Source organism: Hypomesus transpacificus, chromosome 10, assembly GCF_021917145.1.
Source record: "Hypomesus transpacificus isolate Combined female chromosome 10, fHypTra1, whole genome shotgun sequence".
Lineage (NCBI taxonomy): Eukaryota > Metazoa > Chordata > Actinopteri > Osmeriformes > Osmeridae > Hypomesus > Hypomesus transpacificus.
In genome coordinates, this window is record NC_061069.1 from 2,280,041 (window position 1) to 2,303,125 (window position 23,085).

The following is a 23,085-nucleotide window of genomic DNA, read 5'->3' on the forward strand; positions in this document are numbered from 1 at the left end:
CTGATGTGATGCTTTCGTTTTTTTTTCTCAAATAGCAACTATGACATACACTATAGCGCTGGGCACTCATTTCAGATGGAGTAATTTAGCGTGGGTAATGCATGGAACATTTCCCGATAGAGGGGTTAAGCTCATACATGTCAATCACGTGTTGAAAAGATTACAGCAACTCATAATTAATCTACAGAGTTGATATTGTCAGAAAAGAGTTTCAACAATAAGGAGTGGTAGTGTGTATGTGTGCGTGTGTGTGTAATAAATCTGTTGCCACAGGATATAAGAAAGTGACAACAAGTTACTCACTCATTCATTTATGAAACATTTCTACACAAACTATTAGTTTATGGAATAACCTATAGTTTTTTTCTATTCCAATCTCTCTCCCTCTCTCTCTTTCCCTCACACTCTCCCTCCGCTAATGGGAGGAGCGCAGAATTCCTCTCTGTATAAGAAGTGACGACCGTTCAACAAGGGATTTTACACAGCTACTCAGGAGAAACGAAATGATCTGCCCTGGAGCCGCAGCAAAATGCTGGATGGACACCTACTCCTGGGATGGTTATCGTTCACAGTTATAGTGTACCTTCTCAACTTGCCGGGACCGACAACAGCTTATTTCGGGTAGGCACTGGATTTTAAACAGATGGTAATGTTAGTAAATAAGTTGAGCAAGACGGTATAAATGATTATTAAACGTTATTGCATATATATTTTATGTTCTTATTATAACGGAAGCTTTGCCGGCTGCAAAAAATGCTACTGTTCATTCAACGATATAACTTTGGTTTGCACTTAGCCTATGGCATCCTGCAGATAGGCAACAATCACATAAATATATAGTCATTTAGAACGATATTATTTTAAGTATTAACACGTGCACTAGTCTTTTTAAGAAAGATGCAGCGCCTAGCCTTCTGAATACGAACTGTGTAGCGCTGTGGACCTCAGCGGGTGGTAGGAACAGGTTGATAAAGACTATTCCGCAGCATTAAAACAGTTGATTAAATGTGACCAGTAAAACAGGCAACCAGTTTACTGGCGATTCACATGTATGATGAAGGATCATATGAATACTGTTGACTTGATAGCTTGATAAACACATGGTAATATTCAAGTATGACAATATCAACTTAATAAACTTTTACGTAGTCCCCTGACAGGTAAACACGGAAAATTACACCAGAGGTGACTTGGCATGTTTGAATTAATGGGTTGTGCGATTATTTTGTCGAAACACTTGTAACATCATACAGTAAGTAAGTCGGCTCAGAAAACTGACATGGAGCTAAAGGTGAGTGTAGCTTTAGTCTGAACAGCTGGTAACAATAAAGCAATCGTAGCTCACTGAACTGGTGGCCGAAACGTCTGCTTAGCTTGCACAGAAAATTCCCCATCCAGCATAAACATAAGACAGGGAATTCTGGCGTAGACTTTGACGCTCCCACTAAGTTTAAAAACAGTTTTAACACGTGTAAGAATTTATCCAGAATTTACGGTTTCCCAATCATCAGTAATATCTCGTCAACATCTGTAGTTCAGTGTATAATATAGTGGACATGAGGTTACGTTTCAAAGAAAGTAATTCCAAGGGAACGCCTGAGTTTTTAGGTGTAGTCCACATGACCTCCACCTCAGGGTAACAGGCTTTACTTTTTCATTTCCACAGGAATCCTTCCATTTTTTATTGACTCAGTAATGATGACATTTTATTGTAAACCTTTCAATGGACAGATAAAGTTAAAGATAAAGTACTTCAGTTTTAACAACATTTAACAAATCAAGTTGCTTTCTCCAGACATGGTATAGCTTTGGAATGCAATTACAGAGGACTCCTTACCAGCATGTGGTTTATATATCACTGATCTGTGCAAAGATGGTCATAGTATTTCTCAGTGGGACTTGCAAAAGTATAGTTCAGGTCCAGTACAGGTCTGAGCTGGTTGCAATCAAACAACACGGCGGTTTGTAAAAACAAAATTATGCCATTCTGAATTGGAGGTTTGTTATACGGACAAAAAAACACAATTAAATAGATAATTGTGTTTGTTGACACCTGCTGTAGTTCCAGTAGAGGCCTGTAGGGGGATCTGTGTGGCTGTGAGCTGCAGGAGTATTAGGTGATAAGGCCATTGTTAGCTGTGAATCTGTGGGGGAACTCAGGGAGTGGCCCCCTAGGACCTGTTGCATATTATGAAGCTGTAAACTGCTTTATTAGACCTTAGGGATCGTTGAATTGGGTCTAGTCTTCTCAGATCTCATATAAGGAAACAAATAAATTAGGAACAACCGGACAAAGCAACAAAGGGTGGAAGCACCTACTGGACAGGATTACAACATCTTCACATTCTCGATAACGATCATGTTAGTTATGCCAGAAACATTTTTTGATGACTTGGAGTGTCCATTACAGGCCTAATATGTCACCTCTCTGAAGTTAATCTCCTTTGGGATGTTGTTCAGGGAAACTCAGTCACTCTAAATCAGTTTTAGTTTTAGTACTCAGATGATATCTCAATATAACAAGCCTATTTGGACAGAAATGTGACTGTTTTATTTGAGAATATGTTTTTTTTGGAGCTGTGCAATATTGCTCTCATCTTCAGTCATAGATACATAGTTCAGCCTAATTATCTAACCAAACTGCCCTCGGCCCACAGAACCTACTGTTCCAACTTGTATGTATTGAGGATGACATGCCAAATTGGCTCTCTCCTAGACTCTAATGGTAATGTATATTTACTTATTCCTTCAGTGAGCACTTGTTTTCTCTTCTTCCAGTCAATCTGGTCTCTATCTGCGGTCTCTGAAGTGCAATGAGACATATGGTATTACGATACCTTGCGTTATAATTCCATGACCCTAAAAGAGGAGAATATGAATGAGTGTCAGTGAATGATTTAGCCCTGTAGCCAAGGAACATGAGACAAGCTGAAAGACCCAGGACCAGGTGACATAGATACACATGCAAAATGTTAGCTGCCCCAAAGCTAACTTCCCCGAAACCTGACACTTCTGACACTGCAAGCACACAGCCCAGCATGACACTGAGTGGAGTATACACTAACACAAACTTGTTTAAATAAATACATGCCATGAGCACAAGGCTTTTCTGGGCTTCTGGGGTACTGATTTACTCAAAATAAAGGGTCAATGTTGCATACTCAATTTCCAGAGTGCAGTGGAGCGCAAGTGTAACATAAACACCATCCCTGTTGGCCATAGTTTGCGCAGAAGAGGGCGGGGTGGGATTCCTAGCATAGTCAAGCACCCGCTTAAATTGTCATCCTTTGCCACAAGAATGTTAGTAGTCTTTTTACTTTCCTTCGGCCTGTTGTGGCAGGTGCTGGTCCTCAACCAAATCCAGTATCATTAGGTTTACAGTTGGGAATGGTCATTTTGTACATTCTTAAGATCAATGCATTCGCCCTGTGAGAGTGTTTGATATCATCCTAAAGAACTGCCACTAAATGTCTTTCAGGGTTCACCTTGAGGAGTTTCAGGAATTTGTTAAAGAGAGTTTCATTCATTTAAATTGTAACTGTGGTACTTGGAAGCCTCATTCGGTGGCCTTGTAAACTGTGATGCATGCCAGCCCAAACATTGAGTCAGAAAGTGTGTGATGTCTTGTTCATGCGCTATACAGGAAATTAACCACAGCCATTCAATGGTGTTCAACCAGTCACTTAAGCATCTGTCGTTAACCTTCTACTTGTTGTTGTAATGACAGCCCTATTAGGGATATAGCATATATATAGTATGTCCTATATATACAGTGTAGATATGTAATAGAAAGCTTGAAATAATGTGTGCTCTCTCTTAATAGGATATTGTTTTCCAGAGGTACAGCACGGTCATTGCAATAAAGATGAGAGACTTTCATATGTTTAGGAGATCCCCTCTCCCCTTTCCAGAATGAGATGCAGAGATGAAACAAGAGATAGGGCCTAACTGGAGGGGCATCCATGTCAACATTTCCCCTGGCTCTGTCTCACCGACACACAGTCCCCCCCCCTCTGTCCCCTCCCTTACCCCTCACCCCTCCACCCCTCCACCCGTCACCCCACCGCTGACACCCACGACCCCCGGGCGCGTGCCCCATGTGCGTGCTGCGATCCCTGCCGCAGTTTGGTTTGTGGGGCGAGATGCAGGGTGATTACCGTTCATTAGGGGAGGAGAAGGCGGTGTGGGCTCAGGCTGGCGTTGCCTGGCAGACAGTGGTGGCGGGTGTCTCATTACGAGGCTTTAAGCGCTGATTAGCCCTGACGCGCAGGCAGGGCGGGGAAAGCCGAGGATGGAGGGATTTCCCAACTTCAGAGGATATCCTGTGGCTAGAGCCACACCTCAGAGGGTATCACTTTACAGCGAGCCAAGAAGATAGGATTCTCTCAGTGCTGGTGGTGATCTTGTAGCTGAGTGAGATCACGCTAACCTGAGGGCTTAGATAGAAGGCCATATGCCCTTTGTGAGAGCTTGCTTTGTTTTTCTTTGTGTTTCCGTCCTGATATATTTGGCTTGGTTTTCAACTCGAGCTTTGGGGTTTTTGGTGTGAATGTACTCCTATCATCGTGTGAAAAGCATGCTGTACTCCGAGGCTCCACAGGGGGGGGCAGTCTCATATAGGAGTGTGGGATGGTTCTCAATCAGCACTTTCTGGTCCCTTTGTGTAACTCAAGGAGAGTGGGAAATGAAATGTAAAAACAGCCAAATCTAAAGGCAGCGGCACTGTGTAAATACAATCCAAGAAGAAATGTGTTCCATGTATGCCTAGTTGTGGTCAAAGTGGATTACAAAAGGTCTTTGATCAACTTGTATGTTTGATTTCTTTCAACTTAATCTAACAGCCTTCTGTGAAAATAATTTGACTTATTCACAAATGAATCCTTGAGTTTTAGGACAGTCAACCTTCAAACCTTCAACTACCAAAATGTTAGTCAGATTAGCAAGACCGTTATCTGTTGTTAGAGTTAAGCCATTTTAAGTCATTTAGCATTTGCCAGACACCTTGGTTGTGATGGTTTTTGCGGTGTGTGTAGTAGCCTGCCACTGGATTGGTACTATATAATGATATGGTTGTACTGTATATCTTGAAGATTACATGGTGTTATTGCATTTGGGAAGGTCTTTAAAATGTGTTTGGCCCACTCACATCCGAAGGGCTGAAGGTTCTGCTACAGTCAGATTGCTGGAGTGACCACAGTAAAGACACATTGGCTTTAAAAGGAGGGCGGCTCCACTCCAGTCCTATCCGTCAGCTGTGCATTTCATGGGTGGATAGCCGGCAGATATGGAAAAGAAAGTATCGTTGCTGAGAAGGTACACACATGATGTTCTTCACAGATGGGTCTCTGGGCATGGGCGATTGACAAAACAGGGAAGCCAATATAGACTCATGATCCTTTTTGTGGTCAAGGATTGATGAAATGATGTTAATTAGTGGGATCGACATGTCGTTTGTAGTCCGTCCTGAACCGCAGGGCTGGTTTTCTGTGCCCTGGGCTGTGGGAAAACTGGAGAAATGGCACTGGTCTCGAGCCAAGATTAGCAGATGGAGAAATGCTGCCTTTGGAGTTTGGCCCTCAGAAGTCAGCTCTGTACCTCATGTCTCCTTCCTGGGTCACGATAGATCAGAGGTCAGATGCGGTGAGACTCCATAGACAGCTCAGCCCAGCTTAGTGTCACATTGACTCGCAGCATACAGTATCAGAGGGCTTTTAGGACTGCGTCCAGCTAAGTATGCACTCCGACAACATACTCCTACAAGTATGCATGAATGTTTAACAAATTAATACCCCATGATAGATGCACATGATCGTTGTGATTGTTTACTAGCCACAGTAGTCCATTATTCTTATCACTTAAGACTATTGTGTCTCATAACACCATCAGGCTCTTATCTGTGAAGGATTTTACTATGTGTGTATATAGTAAAAGTGGAATAAAGCTTTTTCTTTCAAGCCTTGTTGTTCAATACTCCTTTGTGCTTATACTTTTGGCCCATGGAAAGATTCACCATTAAGAACATAGTCTTCTCATGTCAGGAAAGTTCAAGGGTAAGCCATAAAGATGTAGAAGCCATTACCTATTGTTGTAAACTACAGGTACAATGATGACCATAAATCATTTAGTTATTGGGGATTAAAGAACTAAACCTTTTTGGTTCAACTCGAGGATAATGAGAACCTTGCTATCTGACTGACTGCAGGGGGACATTTGTAAGATGAGCCAAAGAACCATTCCTAATGTTGTATCTGAGAGTTACTGTACCTTTACATAACCCAGTGGGCAGCTACAGCCCTGTAGTTCATCATCCCATTCATATTGACCTCAGACGGCAAACAATATACCACCCTTTGTGGCTGTCCAGCTCCGATATTGAATTTCACTTTCTCTTGGCCCTTCAGCATTTCCTTTTCAGTTCCCTGAGAAGAAAACCTTGTAATCTCTCAGTAGCAACAGTAAATAACCGTTAATAATATGCCTGAACTCAGCTTCTTGCATTTGCTGATGCATGGGTGAAAACAGCTAATGTTATTTGGACAGTGGTTTGACAATTACATGTTCGGCTTCCCCACAGAAGTGCATTTTACTCACTGTAAAACAAGTGAACGGAAAGAGAGTATTAATGTTGTAAATCTGTTGTCTGGATACTGAAACACTTGCTACAATACGGGCGTCAGTGCTCTCTATCCAACCAAATAACGGTGGTCTGATTCTCGTGTCAGCATGTGCGAACCGGCGAGTAGGAGTGCCTGAATGTGTTTAGTGCGTCCGTGTGCTGGTACAGGGGCGCTCTGTGCCATGGCGTAGGCTAGGACAGGGGAGTCATGCGGACACTGTTGCACGCCCAATCTGTGCCAGTCACACAGTGACTACAACTGAGCTGCTGACCCTGGAAGGCTTGAGTTCTCACATAGCAGTTAAACCTCTTACCCGGCTCCCTGCTCCCATTCCTAAACCCAGGTCCTGTACTTCTGAAGCTCAACTCGAGCAGGCTGCATTTAGCAACACAGCACGTTTAGACACAGCCAACAGTTTAGCTCAGAGAAACTTCACGGGGGAAATAATGAAACGAAATGAGACAGAATGGCAGTCGTTGAAACTATTTGAAAATACTAAAATACTTACATACAACATACATGAGGCAGACTGCACTTCAACGTAGACAGTACTCTGGCAAAGTGAACCTGTGAGCGTGGGAATTCTGACGTGTTTTACAGGAAACCGGTTGCAAAGGACCAGAGGGGACAGGGATGACCTCATGGTTGGTCACATCCTGTCTCTGTCAGCTGTTGGAGATAGGGGGGACTTTCCTCAGTGAACAGGACTGTACAGTGTTTGCAGCCCATGCATCATATCCTTACTATGTGGGGAGTTTCATCGCTCCAATAATAATGACCGACTGAGCTGCTGGCATTACCGTGTTTTTCACCGAGTTCTGTCGCGTTACTGTGCTGTGTAAGTCACAGCCTGTTAGAGGTAGTCATATCACTCAGTGCTTTCAACTAACGGCTAATCTTAGCTTTGCCTCCTGCATAACCTTTCACTCTTTCCCCTATTTCTGGCTTAAATTACACGCATAATGAACAGTGTCACCGCAAGTGATGAAAGATGTCCCTATTTTCGACGGGGTGTAGCACAGGCCTTTTCAACCCCCAACCTCCAATACCCATCTACAATGGGCCAGAGACTCACTCTTCCGTAAAGTCATTTGAGACTGAACCATGGGTCGGTCCAATTATTCAGCTCTCAGTCAGTTGTAGTGGCGAGGCAGCCACTGGTTTCAGACAGGGCTACATCCAGAATACCACACTCACATTCCTCCCTCTCCTGGCAGGGCTTGGCCTGTCACAGCAGATGGGCAGGGTGGTCTGAGTTTCATCCAACATTTCTGGGTCACTTTTTTTTTTTCTTCCCAAAGGGAGAAGTGGAGTGTACCATGAAACAGGGAATGGAAGGAGAGAAGGGAAAACACACACACACTCGGGATTAGCGTAAGATCAAACCGTGGTTATATTTTCTCGATCCTCGCGCGTTTCATCCTAATAATACCAGCATTGGGTTTGGTCTTGACTTGATTTTCTAAGGTGAGAGTGGTGGTTTGTTCCTCCAACAAAGGAGAGAAAGGTAAACCATCGATGGTTGTGTTGCTGGAACACTTGCCAAAGACCCTCTGTTCAGATATCTGCCGTTGTTTAAAGCTAGCTGCCTTTGTAGACAGCAGTGGTTTTCTCTGGGTACAGCCTTTGTTTTGAGCCGACAGCTGGAGGGAATGGAAGGCATTTGTTAAAAGCAATCACATTTACATGTATTCATTTAGCATTTAGCAGACGTTTTTATCCAAAGCGACTTCCAAAAGAGAGCTTTACAAAAAGTGCATAGTTCAATGATCATAAACGACGAGATAGTCCCAAACATTGTGGGTCTATGGGGGGAGGGGATAGGGGGAGTACTGCCCTATGAGGGGTGGGGTTGGGGGGGCTGATCTTAGAGGCACCAGGCCTAACAACCAGCAAGTCCAGACTGCGTGCAAAGGACTCCTTGTTTTGTGCTTGCTGTATGGGTTGGGGATACAATAGAAGGGGACACACAATACTGTTTTTGCGAGGAAGGCTGAGAGAAGACCTGTTGATAACAAATATAAAATAACCTACAGTTTGTAACAGATAAGTGACTTTGGCACATTCTGCTGAAACGGTTCTACTTCTGCCTTTCCCAAAGCTGCAATGAAGTTGCTGACCAGTACATGCAACAACAACAGAAATAGAAAGAAAACGCTAAGATGTGATGATACGATGAGAGTGTTTGTTGATTGTTTTCACATGCATTGATCCATACCACTACATCATGCCCATGGGAACCAAAGGAAACAAAGGAATTGAACAAGTTAAAGATGGTAATAGCTGTGGCTCCTTCCTGTATTTAACAGGAAGTCGCAGAAGTGCTGCATGTACTACAGTCAGATCCACCAGTTTGCCATATGGTCCATCAGGCCCTTGTCACTGAGTAAATCACAGCTGCCTAACTGGCACACTGGTGTTACATCAATACTACAGTTGCTGGCATGCACATCCAATGATTGCATATTCACTTACGCATTTCAATTTTGGTCGAAGGATGAAGTGGTACAATCAGCATTTACAGCGTTGGCTGCAACTGCCTTGGCCTTGCACAGAGTGACCCTCAGCCGTTCATAAAGCCCCAATGAAGAATGACATGTGGCTCTGTAAAATGTAAATGTAAAATGTTGCAGCACCTGGGGTCACGGTAGGGACTCTGTAACAAAGCCAGGGGAGTGATGACGGCAACGTTTATTGGGAATAAATGATTTCCTCCTGGGACTGGCTCAGAGACTCTGCAGTACGTAATGAGCCATTTTCACTCAGCCAGTGCGTTGGAAAATGTATATATAGTAAATGTCGCGGGCAATGAGAGGTGTTGACAGGTAGAGAGAAAGAACTAAACAAACTCCTCCACTGCTCTGTTAAAAAGGCTGGAGAGCAGGCAACGAAAGAGATTAGCCTTGAATGAGGGCTGCTGATGCCTGTAAGGAGTGTGTGAGTGTGTGGAAAAAAAGCAAAGCTGAGCAAACAGCAGCAAGAATCCCACCTCACGTAGGATAATAATGAACTTTATTATGTCTCTGTTGGTGTTATGTTCCATGTGTGTTGCTGTGCCAACACCTCAAACAAAAACAGCCTCAGAAAATGGTTCGTGATATGAAAACAGAAGCCTACATGCCCTTACATTCTAATATGTAGCCTAGCAATAGCTTGCAGCACTTTCCCCTACTCCCTGCATTGTAAACATGTACACACTGGATCTCAACTGGGCTTATGAAGGCCACAGAGGATAAGACATGGTGGTTTGGTTTCTACTAGAACATATAGTGGGCTAATCAGAGTAATGAATGTCAAACCAACAGGATGAATTTCAGCTACTGCAAGGCCTAGTCTGCTACAGTCATGATTCTACAGGCATCCAATGGTCTGGTCTGGTCTCTGAGCGAGTTGAATGAGTTCGCTCTGCCGCAAAGAACAGCCTTCCCCTTACATTTTGCCGGGAGAGAGAGAGTGAGAGAGAGATAGAGAAGGATGAGTCCAGACGTTTTGAGTCAAAGATACTGGTATGGGGATGTTATTACTATGATTATCTGGTCATTAGCGATTTGGTTCGTTTTTAAACTTCAGACTTCAGACCTAGTCTAAAGGCAAACTGAGTCAAATTTCTTACTGTCACTGGGCTTCATCTCAGGTCCACTGACTTTCAAATAGCCGTGACCACTGGGTGGAACAACGCTTTAGCCCCTGGAAGGGTAGTGATTCTTGAGTGTTATTTCAACTGAGGAGTACAGACAATCAATCAGTTAACCGTGAAGATACAGTTTTGTAAAAAGAAACGACACAAAACCTTTGAAATTGACTATGTTTTACAACCTCATACAGGTAGCCTCCAAACAGCTTCTGTAAGCATAGGAAATGCATTACAACTGGAAAAAATGATATTAAAGCACATCTGTGATAACGTTTGACCGTTCACCAGTCTGCCACAGAGCGGAAACATAGAAGACACGAATGAGCCCCGGTAGCTTCTACTCTTGAGACACGAAGCGTTTCTCCATTCTCCTACATCTCTCCTATCAACGCTTTACCCCCAAGTTTTCTTTGTAAAAAACTAAAAAAAACTTTGTGTGGAAGTCACAACAGCAGTGACTGAGAGACAAACATTGTCTCCGGCAACCGTGCAGGCCTCGGTAGTCTTTGTGTGTCAGACAGACAAGACATCGTGAAGACAGACAGACAGCATGAAGACAGATGCTTTTGAGGATTGGCATTTGATTGGCACCTTTTGTTTTGGCAGTGAGAGGAGGCATAGGATATGACACTGTCTGTGACTTGGCAGTGTCACAGTCTCAGGGCCTAATGGGAACCAACTCAAGAAAACACGTGTCATCTTTATAATATTGAAATAGTAAAGATGCCTCTCAATTGGATCTGATAATTGTGGTTAATGGTCATAAAACCACACAAGTTAGAGTGCATTTTTTCACAATGTTTTAGAATGTGACTTATTATAGGGTATTCATGTAAATATATATATTACCTCTTGTTTTTGTCAAAATGCAATGTGGGAGGTTACCCACTGCAGAGATGTGGTGGAACGGTCCACCATACTTCTTGACTTAATGCCAGATCAACCAGTATACTTAAGTCTGTTACTTACTGTCCTCTAGTTGTACCCTTGAACTGTAATCTGCATCAGTATATGGTTGAATGTATGTGCTATTCAGTGCACCACAGTCTGTTTCAATCCAAACTGACATTGTGTGTACCAACTTCCTGCAGACTTTTTTTAAAGAACCATTTTTGTCAAGCCACAGCTTGCCAGGGTTCCATTTGAAAATCAGTCATCAGACAAGTTGAGAAAGGCAAACATTTCTAAGAAAAAAAAGGAGAACCATTTGACCTGATCTGAATACATATTTCAAAGAATGCCCTCTAGCACACTTTGACACTGTGTAGATCACCCTCTGCATCGCGTATCTGTGATTTGTGTGGTATAAGCACTGAAAGCTACATGTGTCATTAGTCAGGCAGTGAGTGTGTCAGGATCAGTATTGTGTATGGAGCCCATATCCAGCTGCCTTCTTTAAACACTCCAAGGGAAACACTTCACTATTGCTTTTTAAACGTTTTTGAAAGATGTCTCTGTAACTGACTGGAATGACATCTTCATCTACACTGTCGGTGTCAGAGTTGACGAAAGCATGACATAGACAAATTACGTCGTCGGTGATCATGTGGCACCAATTACCAGAGGAATATACAGTAATTATACTGAGGTGCAGTTTATCAACACTACTGACACCCAGGCTATAACACAATCTAAGTTGAACTGAAGGATTGTTCTGTGGTAGAGTACTGAATCATTTTCTCTTGCAAGTCGCTCAGTTACGGTCCTGAACAGGAACCCTTATAGATAACAGCGACTTAGATGCTTTTGTTTTTATTGTCATACAGTTCAAATCTCCGTAAAGTGTGAACTGGATGTTCTTAATTATGCATTGAAGCATCTGCCATCATCAGAGATATCTTGTGGTCTTGTCCACAACAGCTAAACCAGTGTAACACCCCAAAACCTTAATTTGGAAGATCTGCAAAAGCAAAAAACTGTGGCCTTTGAATACATTTTTTTGGACCTGAAGTTCCAGACAGCGAAATCGTTTTGATGCCAGAGGCTTGGGACAGGTAAAGCACAGGGTAATAAAGTTTTATACAGCAAATTATTTTTGATTGAATGTTCAGTGTTTGTCCATTGTTGATGTTTGTTGTCAGGACAACCTGATCAAGTATAGTAGGTATCAATACTAGTGGACAAAAGTGACATTTAAAGGCATCAACTTTTTTTCTGTAATGGCATATGTGCCTTTGGAATCAAGTGTTTGTGAGTTCTGTAAATCCATTTATTCCTCAGTTTGACTTTAACAGTGCAAAAGAGGCCCAGAAATTGCACATAATGAACAACTACCCTGCCAATCCTGTCAGTTGGTGAGACCAAAATGGTCGCAAGCTGACAGTCATGTCCCCTTGTGTGTGTTTTGCGAAAGTAATGCTCTGCTTTCTCCATTGTAACCTCAGAACGCTGGTCATTGGTTTTGCCAGCTATGTGGCAGACTCCGCGAGCGTGTTTTATATACGCCTCCTTTAAATAAACTGACAAAAGGAGCGCGCCTGCACCACATGTTCTCTACACCATGTTTATAACCAAAGCTCACGCTCATTATATTTTAAATGAATTGTAGCTTTAAGGTACTGAGCACTTTGTATGGGGAATTCTATAATGAGACTGTAAATCCCGCTTTGTCATCATGTTTATATTTGTACAACGCGACAGTGAGTGGCATCCCCCCCCCCCCCCACCTAAGGATATTATATAAATATTAAACCAAGTCTCTGCTGGGTACTGTTCAGCATTCCTGTGGTGTGACTGTCCCGTCTTGTATAGGTCTGTTGTTTTCAAATCTGCCCACCAATACTATGCATTTCACACCCTTAAACTCCAGGCTAGCTAGTGAGGCAGTGACATGCCCTTGATACCAAGTGAACACAAACCAGCGAAGCAATGAACAGATCCCTTCTTCCATATTGAATCGGCTGTATACACAGACACGCCTATGCTGGGGGTTGATCTCAATCTCTAGCAAATGTTGAATTCCCCTGAACATTAACTACTGAACTCGCTATTGACCTTCTGAGATGGCAGCAGAATTCACTTGAACATTAACCAAACCAGACCATGTATGATCCCATGGAACATTGAAGTGCTTTATGGATAGTTAGGATTATTATGTCTGTATGTGTTACTTCAGCAATGGTCTACGTTCTCTGATGTTGCTCCCCCTTGTAACACCTACCCCCCCACCCCCACCCACACAACTCTATCCGCTCATTGACTTTGCTTTGAGTGATATCTCCCCACTAACAATGTGTATCTCTGCTATCCACCACCCCCCACCCCCACCCCCACCGTCCCTCTACAGATTGACAGGTAATGAACCCCTGTCCATCCTTCCGCTGAGCTCTCACCCGGAGGAGAACGTGGGCAGGGCCCACTACAAGCTGTGTGACCGGCTCAAACTGGAGAAAAAGCAGCGCAGGATGTGCAGACGAGACCCAGGGGTGGCTGAGACGCTGATGGAGGCCATCAGCATGAGCGCCCTGGAGTGCCAGTATCAGTTCCGCTTCGAGAGATGGAACTGCACCCTGGAGGGGCGCCACAGAGCGAACATTCTGAAACGAGGTAGGCGAGTGTCTCAACGTTTGGACTGTGCTTTCGTTTCGGGCCCTACGTTCAGGTTGAGCTGTCCACAGACAGTTTCCCGTCTGAGCTGGATTGTTCACGACAATGGTTTCTTCTCAAACTGACAGGCTTCAAGGAGACAGCTTTCCTGTACGCCGTCTCTTCGGCGGGCCTGACCCACGCCATGGCCAAGGCCTGCAGCGCCGGGCGGATGGAGCGCTGCACCTGTGACGAGGCCCCAGACCTGGAGAACCGCAAGGCCTGGCAGTGGGGGGGTTGCGGCGACAACCTGAAGTACAGCAACAAGTTTGTCAAGGACTTCCTGGGCAAACGCTCCAACAAGGACCTGCGTGCACGTGTAGACATGCACAACACCAACGTGGGCATGAAGGTGGGTTTTTCACGTGTTTCCTTTTTCCTTTTGTCTGGCCTTGTCGTGTCGTGGGTGGACTGCGTGCGTGCTCCTCATGCAGGTGGCTCGTGATGTCCTCCAATGTGTTTTCTCAACGTTTGGTCATTCTGGGTTGAATGTTGAACATTCTACTTGACCCAAACCATAGTATTGGTCAGGGTTGATTGGTTGATCGTCATCGTCAGTCCAAGAGACAGCCAAGTGACCATAGCAGTTGTTAAACTGACCATAGTGGAATTCAATGTGACCACAAATAAAAAACAAAGATAGTAAGTTTTATGGGCATTCCAGTGGTCTTCGGGATTTGTTTACCACATGCTGTGGTTCTTAAGCAAATACTATAGATTTTCAAGCATAAGCTAATAGTAAGATAAAAGGCCAGCCTAAATCTCTTAAATTGACTGCTAAATATGGTAAAATCCAAATACGGTCATTAATCAATGTTTGGTTTTCCCTCTTAAATTAGAGGGATAATCACTTTCGTTTGTGCCTTGGCAAGGCTCTGCAGTTGTTTGTGGTGAGAGAGTTGGGACCTTTTTCATCTTGGAAGTGATTTTAATTGTAAAAACAAAAAGAGGAGAGAATGGTCTTAAACTGTCAAGCCAAAGTAAACTGAAGGTCTGGCATCTGCTTTATTCCGAGTTTCTTCTATTGTAGCCATTTTTATTTTAGTAGGAATATAAATGATTGCAGAAGCACACTTCCTAAATGTTAGCAGACACAAACCTCTCCCCTGAGGCTGATGTGTGCTCTTCCTCTGAGCTTGAGATATATTCCCTCCAGATATTTTATTTGTGATAAAAGATTTACAACACTGTTTTTGTTCATCTTTTTTTTTGCACATGTAGTGAGGTGTACCACGTTTGGGGTGAAGTCCCATATGAAGCACAAATCTTGGAATGTGCTAGCCTCTGCATCCTCCAACATTTTAAAGCTGACATTTCACATTTTCTTGAACTGCAACTGTGGTGAATATGCACTTCTTATCCATCAATCTGTTTCCCAGTGTGAGAAACGAACAGTCGAGACTCTCCAAGCATTCTTTGGAGAATAAGTTCTATGGATTTTCACACAAAACCTTTTTACATTGTGGTTGCTTCTAAGCCGCACAGGCAAATTAACTATTCCAGCCACAGAGAGTTCAGGCAATGTCACAATGTGTACTATTGACTAGTGTATGAGCAAATCAAATCAAATCAAATCAAATTTATTTGTATAGCCCTTTTTACACGCAAGCATGTCACAGAGGGCTTCACATGCGCCCATAGAACTGCCCCTCAACCAACCTAAACCCTCAAGGAAGACAAGGAAAAACTCCCAGAAAAACTCCCACCGGGAGAAAAAATGGAAGAAACCTTGGGAGCACTAGTCATACCAGCACTGGTATGAGTAAGGAACCTCCTTAGACAGTTTTGATCTGAAATATATGGTACTGTTGTAGATTTCATGTTCCTTTTGACAGAAAATGCCATATAGTTGTCCAGCCTTCCCGTAGGATTTGTTTACTAGCTTGTGTAACCACGGATATTTAATGCAGTTGGCCTAAGAGATCATCCCTGGGTCTTTCTCCTGCGTGTGCATTTGAACAACCCAAGCGCAGGGGCTTGTGTGTGGCTGAACCATCTCTCTCTTTCCCCTCAATGGGCCTTTTATTCAAAAGAGGGCTCGTCAGCCGTCTTATTGTAATAACGGTGATTGACTTTAATCAAACTTCATTATCTGTGGTTATCAATCACTGCTGCCCACCAACAAAGATCCTATAGATGTGTCCATGTTTTCACAGACTGTACCACCCTTTTTAATAAGCCTTGCACATAAGGATACATTGTTGTTTATTTTTTCATATAATGTTACTGACAGTTTACCAAATTAGACTGTTAGGCCAGTGATACCACTAAGTAACATCCTTGCGGCTCCTTTGTATGGACCAAATTTCGATGGATTTGATGTTTTGATTAAGGATATGCTTTACATCAAAGAACCCATGATTACAAAAAAACAGACGTATAAAAAAAAGAATCCTGTGCCTTTCAAGTGATGTTCAAGTCATTTTGTTCCTCTTTGAAATACAGTTTGCCACACACAGGTTAGAATATTTGGATTTGTATGTGTCAGTCAGTTTATATGGACTTATCAGGACGTGTCTTTGATATGCCACCTTCATTGACATGCTGTCCTCTCTGTCAACCAGGTGATTAAGGCTGGGGTGGAGACCACTTGTAAGTGCCATGGGGTTTCAGGCTCCTGCACCGTCCAGACCTGCTGGAGACAGCTGTCTCCCTTCCATGAGATCGGTAAGCAGTTAAAACAGCGCTACGAGACCTCCATGAAGGTGGGCAGCTCCACCAACGAGGCCACCGGGGAGGGGGACATATCCCCTGGCAGAGCCCAGCAGCAGCAGCCCGTGCCAGGTCCCAACGACCAGATCCCTCGTACCATGGACCTGCTCCACATCGAGGACTCGCCCAGTTTCTGCCGGCCCAGCAAATACTCGCCGGGCACATCGGCACGCAAGTGCTACAAAGACAAGAACTGTGACGCCATCTGCTGTGGGCGGGGCCACAACACCCAGAGCCGAGTGGTGACGAGGCCCTGTCAGTGCCAAGTGCGCTGGTGCTGCTACGTCGAATGCAAGCAGTGCACACAGAGAGAAGAGGTCTACACCTGCAAAGGGTAGTCCCAGGCACAATCCCCTGGCCATTCAAGCTGGTGGAGGTTGGTGGTGGTGCTGAATGGATCGATGGACGGATGGAAGATGGTTGCTGGTCATTTCGTTCTCGGACGAATGTCTTGCCGAAGTGGACAATGGACAGTAGAAGTGGAGAGGAGCCCAACGGAGGAGCCATAAGCACTTTGAGGGATTTCCGGGGTTGTTTCTGACATGCTGTGGCCCCAACTCTAGAGGTTGGAGGAGAGATTGCCCCTGCCAAACAACAGGGTCAGTGTCCCATGCTTTTTGTGGCTGAGTTGCCTTGGAGAGAGACTACCTCCTCCATTCAGCATTCAGTCAGACCTGTCAGTGAGAAAACACAGGGCTTGGCAGCTGTCTCCAGCGAGCATGCTGTTAATGAGGATCCAATACAAGGACAATAATAGCAAACGTTTTCAGGCCTTGCCTAAAGTAGTGTGTGTGTTGGCAGAGTGAAAGGGTTCAGGGGGGTGGTCAAATGACAACTTCTATGGCAATCAGGACCATACTCTGAAACTGTTAAGAGGACAGGGTGCAAGCTTTATTTTACACGCACATATTTACACTCACACGCAAATGTGTGTATGCATATGTATGTAAATAGATTCAATTGTATTATATTGATATTATACAAGCCACTTATCTGAATATGCTATGACAAACCACTAACCACACAAATGTTTTGTTGTTTGTGTGTTCGCGCTCTTTATTTTTCTGAATTAATTTTGACAAGGCCCTTTGGAACGCAGCACATTTTGTGTTTTTTCTCTCGCTGTGAATACAAAATGGACCCTTTGGGACAGATTTTCACAAGGAGAGAACACTTGTTCACTTTTCTTTGTCTCTTTTTACACTTTAGTGAAACTGTTGGTGAATGCAAGAACAGAAAATTTGATCTTTGCCAGCTAATTTAGGCTATTTTTGGCCTTGAGCTACAATGTTCAGGGAATAATCGAAACCACTATACTTATTTGGACTAAAGAAAGAATGAAAAATCAGTGAATCTGTATTCAATTGTAGTTTGAGGAGGGATTGGCCTAGTATTTAGTCTGCTACCATCCCCATGACAACAGGTAACCACCTGACCAGCAGAGTTTATCTTCCAAAATTGTTGACTTGATGCAAACCCCATTAGCTAATGGAGATGCAGTATGGTGTTATTTGTAAAGAATTTAGTTTTTATTGTTGCTTTTGTCTGGCTTTTTGATGCCTGTCTGATATAAAACATAAAATATTATAATCAAAACTGGAGACCACAGGAACTGTAGCCCCCTAATATCATATCTTTCTTGCCTCTCTCTCTACATCTACAATTTGATCAAGCCTCCACCCTCGTATTATTGGGTTGGTTAAATTGAACAGCATGGGGCAATAGAGACTGAAATATAAGTTGACATATCTGCAAAACTGTTCAAATGACGAGCAGCAGAGTGGATCCGTGCCAAACTACAGTGCGAGACATCACCCAGACAACCTGCCATTTGCAATTCTGTATGACTGTAGACACCTGGCAAACAATTACTAGCATTACCAATCACATTAACATTGTATTTGATATCCAGCATAGTTCAGCCTTATTTTAGATGGTTGTGAATTAACTACTGAGTGAGGACCCGACATGTATGATAGCCCCATTCACGCACTGAAGCCTGGAAACCTTTCATTTCCCTTAATATTTAAAGTCCTGTATTTATGAATATCTACAGCGCTTTCTTTTTGTTTGTAAATACAAATAAATAAAGTAAGGTTTATTCTCCTGTGGTATAGGGACCAGAGTAAGGCATATGGATAAATCTCACCGGCAATTGAAAAGGAAATTGGTAGCAAGACAGAGGTTGGACCAAGACATAATGCTGGGAAGTCTAGTGGCAGAATATTGTTGATTTGTCGGCTAAGGCTAACCATGACTATGGAGTAATTGCTGCTGTAAACTTGTGATTGTAGGAGGTTGTAATCATCAGTAAGTGAAACCTGAGTGCCAACGTCAGTAGGTCACATGCCAGCTTCCCTCAAAGATGTCCCAGACCTCAACTATGTCCGAAATACATATTTTGCCTGTATTTTAATGGTGACGCTAAAAGAGTCGAAATTGGAATCAAACCACCTACACCGATACAGGAAAATCCTCGTTCTGGGAAGAGAGCCTGGGGGAAGTTGTTCGTCCAGAGCAGTTGAATTCCAAACATTTCCAAATGAGGAGGCATGCCAAATAAAGAATGGTCAAAACATATACATAGAACTTTGCACGCTACATGGAAACCGTAATGGCTATGCTGAGAGGCCTGTCTCCCACAGCTTGTGGTGTGTGTATCCTACACATTTCACTGCCTTCGACTGTGGTTCTCTATAGTGGTAATTTATTGAATGGATATAAAATAGTTAAACAGTCATGAGAGAAACACATTATGCACATTGCGTGTGTTTTGTAGGCTTCATATTGTACATATACACTATATTATTTTCAAGACAAAGGACAGCATGATACAACCGTCTGTTTTCAATGTCATTGTCTTAGTCCTCCATAATCTATTTTTGAACCAATAGCTCTGCACTGTTGTCAGTGGATTATGTATACAAATAAATCTATTTTGTAGGAAAAATGAAAATAAAAGAAAGATAAATTATTTTAAAATATATTATGAGCATGTGTTCAGTGTAAATAACGTCAAGTCAGAACTGATTTTTTACCCTTTATTTTTTATTCTGTTCTTTAGGTGCAATGGGTGTTCGCTTTTTGGGGTTGCAGTGACAAGAGGCAGTGTACACTTTGCTTTTAGGTCACATCATTTGTTCATGTCTAACAATCGCAGTTGTTTTAAGCACAAAGTAAATCCTACTAATTTGATTGCGTTTGACACAAGATGCATTTCTGAAGGTATTTAAAATGGTTCATACTATAACTAGATGAATCTGAAATTTGACATTGCGCAGCCCTGTGCAAATAGTTTGTTGTATTTGTAGATGTGATTTATGGTTTAGAACAATGGTGAGAAACATTGCTGGGTTTGTAGATGGCTGAACGTATATGTATACTGCTAAACTATAAAGAATGTGATATTGGTGTGTGGATTAATTGATCCTCTAGTCTCTTTTGCCAGGCCAATAATTTCCCCCCAAAATGAAATTAACAAGGTTTACGTTAACCATGTAAATTTGTTCCAGGATTTGTCCTGTGCCTGTAAATAAACACAACAAACATGTATTGCCCTTTTGTGATGATACTATACCAACAAAGATTTGTCTATGTTCACTTATTCATGTCTTATGGGAACCCTAAATTATTTTCCTCTACCTCATGTGTATAGCTTGTCGGTATAAACAGATCACAAATGACTGGTAAGAATGTATTTAAGTTATTTAACATCTTTGTATAACAAAGGCAAGAAAATCTGAAATAATAAAATAATTTTGTAATTACTTAATGTATTTTGTCTCCTATTAGTGTCATACAGTAGGCCTTACCTATCAGTATTGTGCTGAATGCACAGCTAACATTTCAACAACGGAGGCAGCATGATGTTACATCTAGATGCACCTGGGTAACAACTCAATCTTTCATAAAAACAGACACAGAAACAAAAACTTTCCGGAGAGACACAATCCCAGGCCACACCACAACAAATCCCAAACTAAATCCTATTGATAAATAGAAATAATCTGTGACAAATGTTCTCTATGAGGGTCAGAGGTGAGACACATAGAAGGAAAGGTATACATTTCTGTCATCACAATGAGAGACTACAGCTGTGTGATGTTAATGAATACTGCACCTTCCATTGGAGAGGGTGGACCTATTGTACTGTGAGGTGATGTCATAGACATGGCAGGTCATGTCTGGAATAATGAGCGGTAATCAGAATCTACTAGAGATTCCCTTTGGGTATCCTACTCACAATAGAGACTTGCACACCATCACTGTTACGCTAGGACATTATGACATGAAGCAGTTGTTTATCTGACTCATATGGGGAGTGTTTTAAATTGATTATCTACCCTGTCTTCTGTCATCTTACAATTTACAGTACATTTGCTATAATATCCTATAACTGCAAAGTCTAACACAATTAGTTTTTACTTCGTTATTACAGGAGATCAATGTAAAACATGTTTTGGTCTTATGCAGTTTGGAAATGTTTGCCAGGCCAGAACTGATAAAATCTCCCTTGTTGAACTGCTATTTTTCCAACCAGCTTCAATTCCCCCACCAGATGTGTAAAGAATTAAGGGAATTTTCTTTCTCAACAACCTAGCAGGCTTCTCATGGCCTCATCGCACAAGCCTGGAAGCCCCACTAATCCAGGAGAAAGAGGCCTGGAGACCTGAGCCTGTGAAAAATAACCTCACATCAGATTGCGAAAACAAAACACAATTAAGGGTGTATCTCTCCTAATACCCAAAACATCACTGGGAAAGCCTATCATATCCCCAACACGTGTATGTGAATTACCAGTACCGGGGCTGCTGCCCCCTGTTGTTACTGAGCCCTCCCCAGGGGCCTACTGGTCTGGCCCTGAGGAATGGAGTGGCCTGAATAGCCTCTGCTCACTCGACCCCTCTTAACTTCCTGCTCAGTGCCAGGCATCAATACGAGCCGTAACTTTGCGGTGGGCTATAATCCTGCAACGTTTTGACAGCTGTTACCATAGAGGAAGTGGCTACAACTAGAGTACGGGCCCAAGAAAAAGAAGAGGAAGAAAAAACACGCACTTTTACCCCCTTTCTCCTCTCTTCCACCTGGTCTGCTTCTAAACACAATAGGCTGGCTGAGACCAAGCACGGTGAAACGATAGTGAGGCAACGTCCTCTTGAAAGTGTTCACACGAATGCTCGCTCGAACAGCTCAACGAGGTGTAGAACAATCAAATGCTTGCCTCCCATCACACCAACTGTACACGACAGAGACGTTGAACATGAGGACGAGTCAACAGCAAAACATTTCACATTGATGAAAATAACACTCGCTAGAAGATGCTAAACCCTTCTATGTTTATTGGCGGACAATAATCCTCCCTGTTCCCGCTTCAACAACATGCACACCACATCTAAATCACCATGTAATTAAGTAATGACCACCGCCGTGTATGTAAGATCAGGAGTAATGCCTGTGGATGTGTTGGACACCAGTTTGTGTTGAACAGCTCAACGAGGTGTAGAACAATCAAATGTTTGCCTCCCATCACACCAACTGTACACGACAGAGACGTTTGTCCTATTATGTGTGGATGCTTTGCTGGGGAGCTAGCTGGGCCAGCTACAGTCATTTGTAGCTGAAGGTGTTGTATATGACCACAGGGTAGGACCACTGCTGTTGCCTCTTGACCAACAGGATGAGCCTACAATACTAGATTTTGAGGATCCATCAAAATGAGATTGTGCCAATTATATGGTACCAATCAGAGTTTTACTTGTGCATGTACCAAGACAAATGTGCCAGTTCTGTGAAAAAACCTTAGCTCATGGTGCAGGTCAATAGAATGCTATGATTTATGATTTTTGCTATTTATTTCATATTTTTGGGAAGTTCCTGTCTGGAAAGTGTGATAGCGGTCTGTGGACTGCATGTGCCTTGCTCAAACACTTCCTGTGCCCTGTTCAATGTTCCCTGTTTACAACTGTGTTTGATTGTTGTTAAGTACCTGTCAAGATTCCGACGTGTCCCTCCCTCCTGGAAAAACATGTGAGCTCAGCATCTCTCAAAACAGGAGCAAAATATTATCCAAGACGTGGGAGAGAGGGAAAAATACTTTGCATCAAGGCGGGAAACGGTATCTGAGATTAAGAAAAGAACCACTTTGTTCAAATTCTAGAGGCTATGCAAAACATGTGATAGTTTTGCTGTCAATCAAACTGACTTGACTTGAAAAATTGATTGCAACTTTTAGCAGTAATTCCTGTAAAGACACTGCACTAGTATGTTAAAATACAGACAGGTCATCCACAGTGAGGTGGAAGTACACATCTTAATGTATTGGTATACCCCCAAGCTGTGTCTAATGCAGACGTGGTGTAAGTAACCTTAGGGCTCAGTTCTTCTAGATTGGCTATCTCAGTACGGGTTTCCAAAGCAATGAATCCTTGAAGACCTTGTCGGAGGTCTCCTCACTAGATGCAACAGATAATGATAATAACTGTCTCAGGAGGTTTTCAACACTTGCTCACAATCATAAAAATGTCAACTTCACATGAC

General features: G+C 42.8%; 1 protein-coding gene across 1 annotated transcript; it reads left to right on the forward strand.

Moving 5' to 3' along the window:
• The first annotated feature begins 484 nt into the window (after positions 1-484).
• Positions 485-20,315, forward strand: wnt9a (wingless-type MMTV integration site family, member 9A). Its single transcript, XM_047028098.1, has 4 exons — positions 485-621; positions 13,538-13,797; positions 13,926-14,188; positions 16,401-20,315. The coding sequence occupies exons 1-4, from the start codon at positions 530-532 to the stop codon at positions 16,884-16,886; spliced, it is 1,101 nt and encodes a 366-aa protein (XP_046884054.1). The 5' UTR covers positions 485-529; the 3' UTR covers positions 16,887-20,315.
• The last annotated feature ends 2,770 nt before the right edge of the window (positions 20,316-23,085 follow it).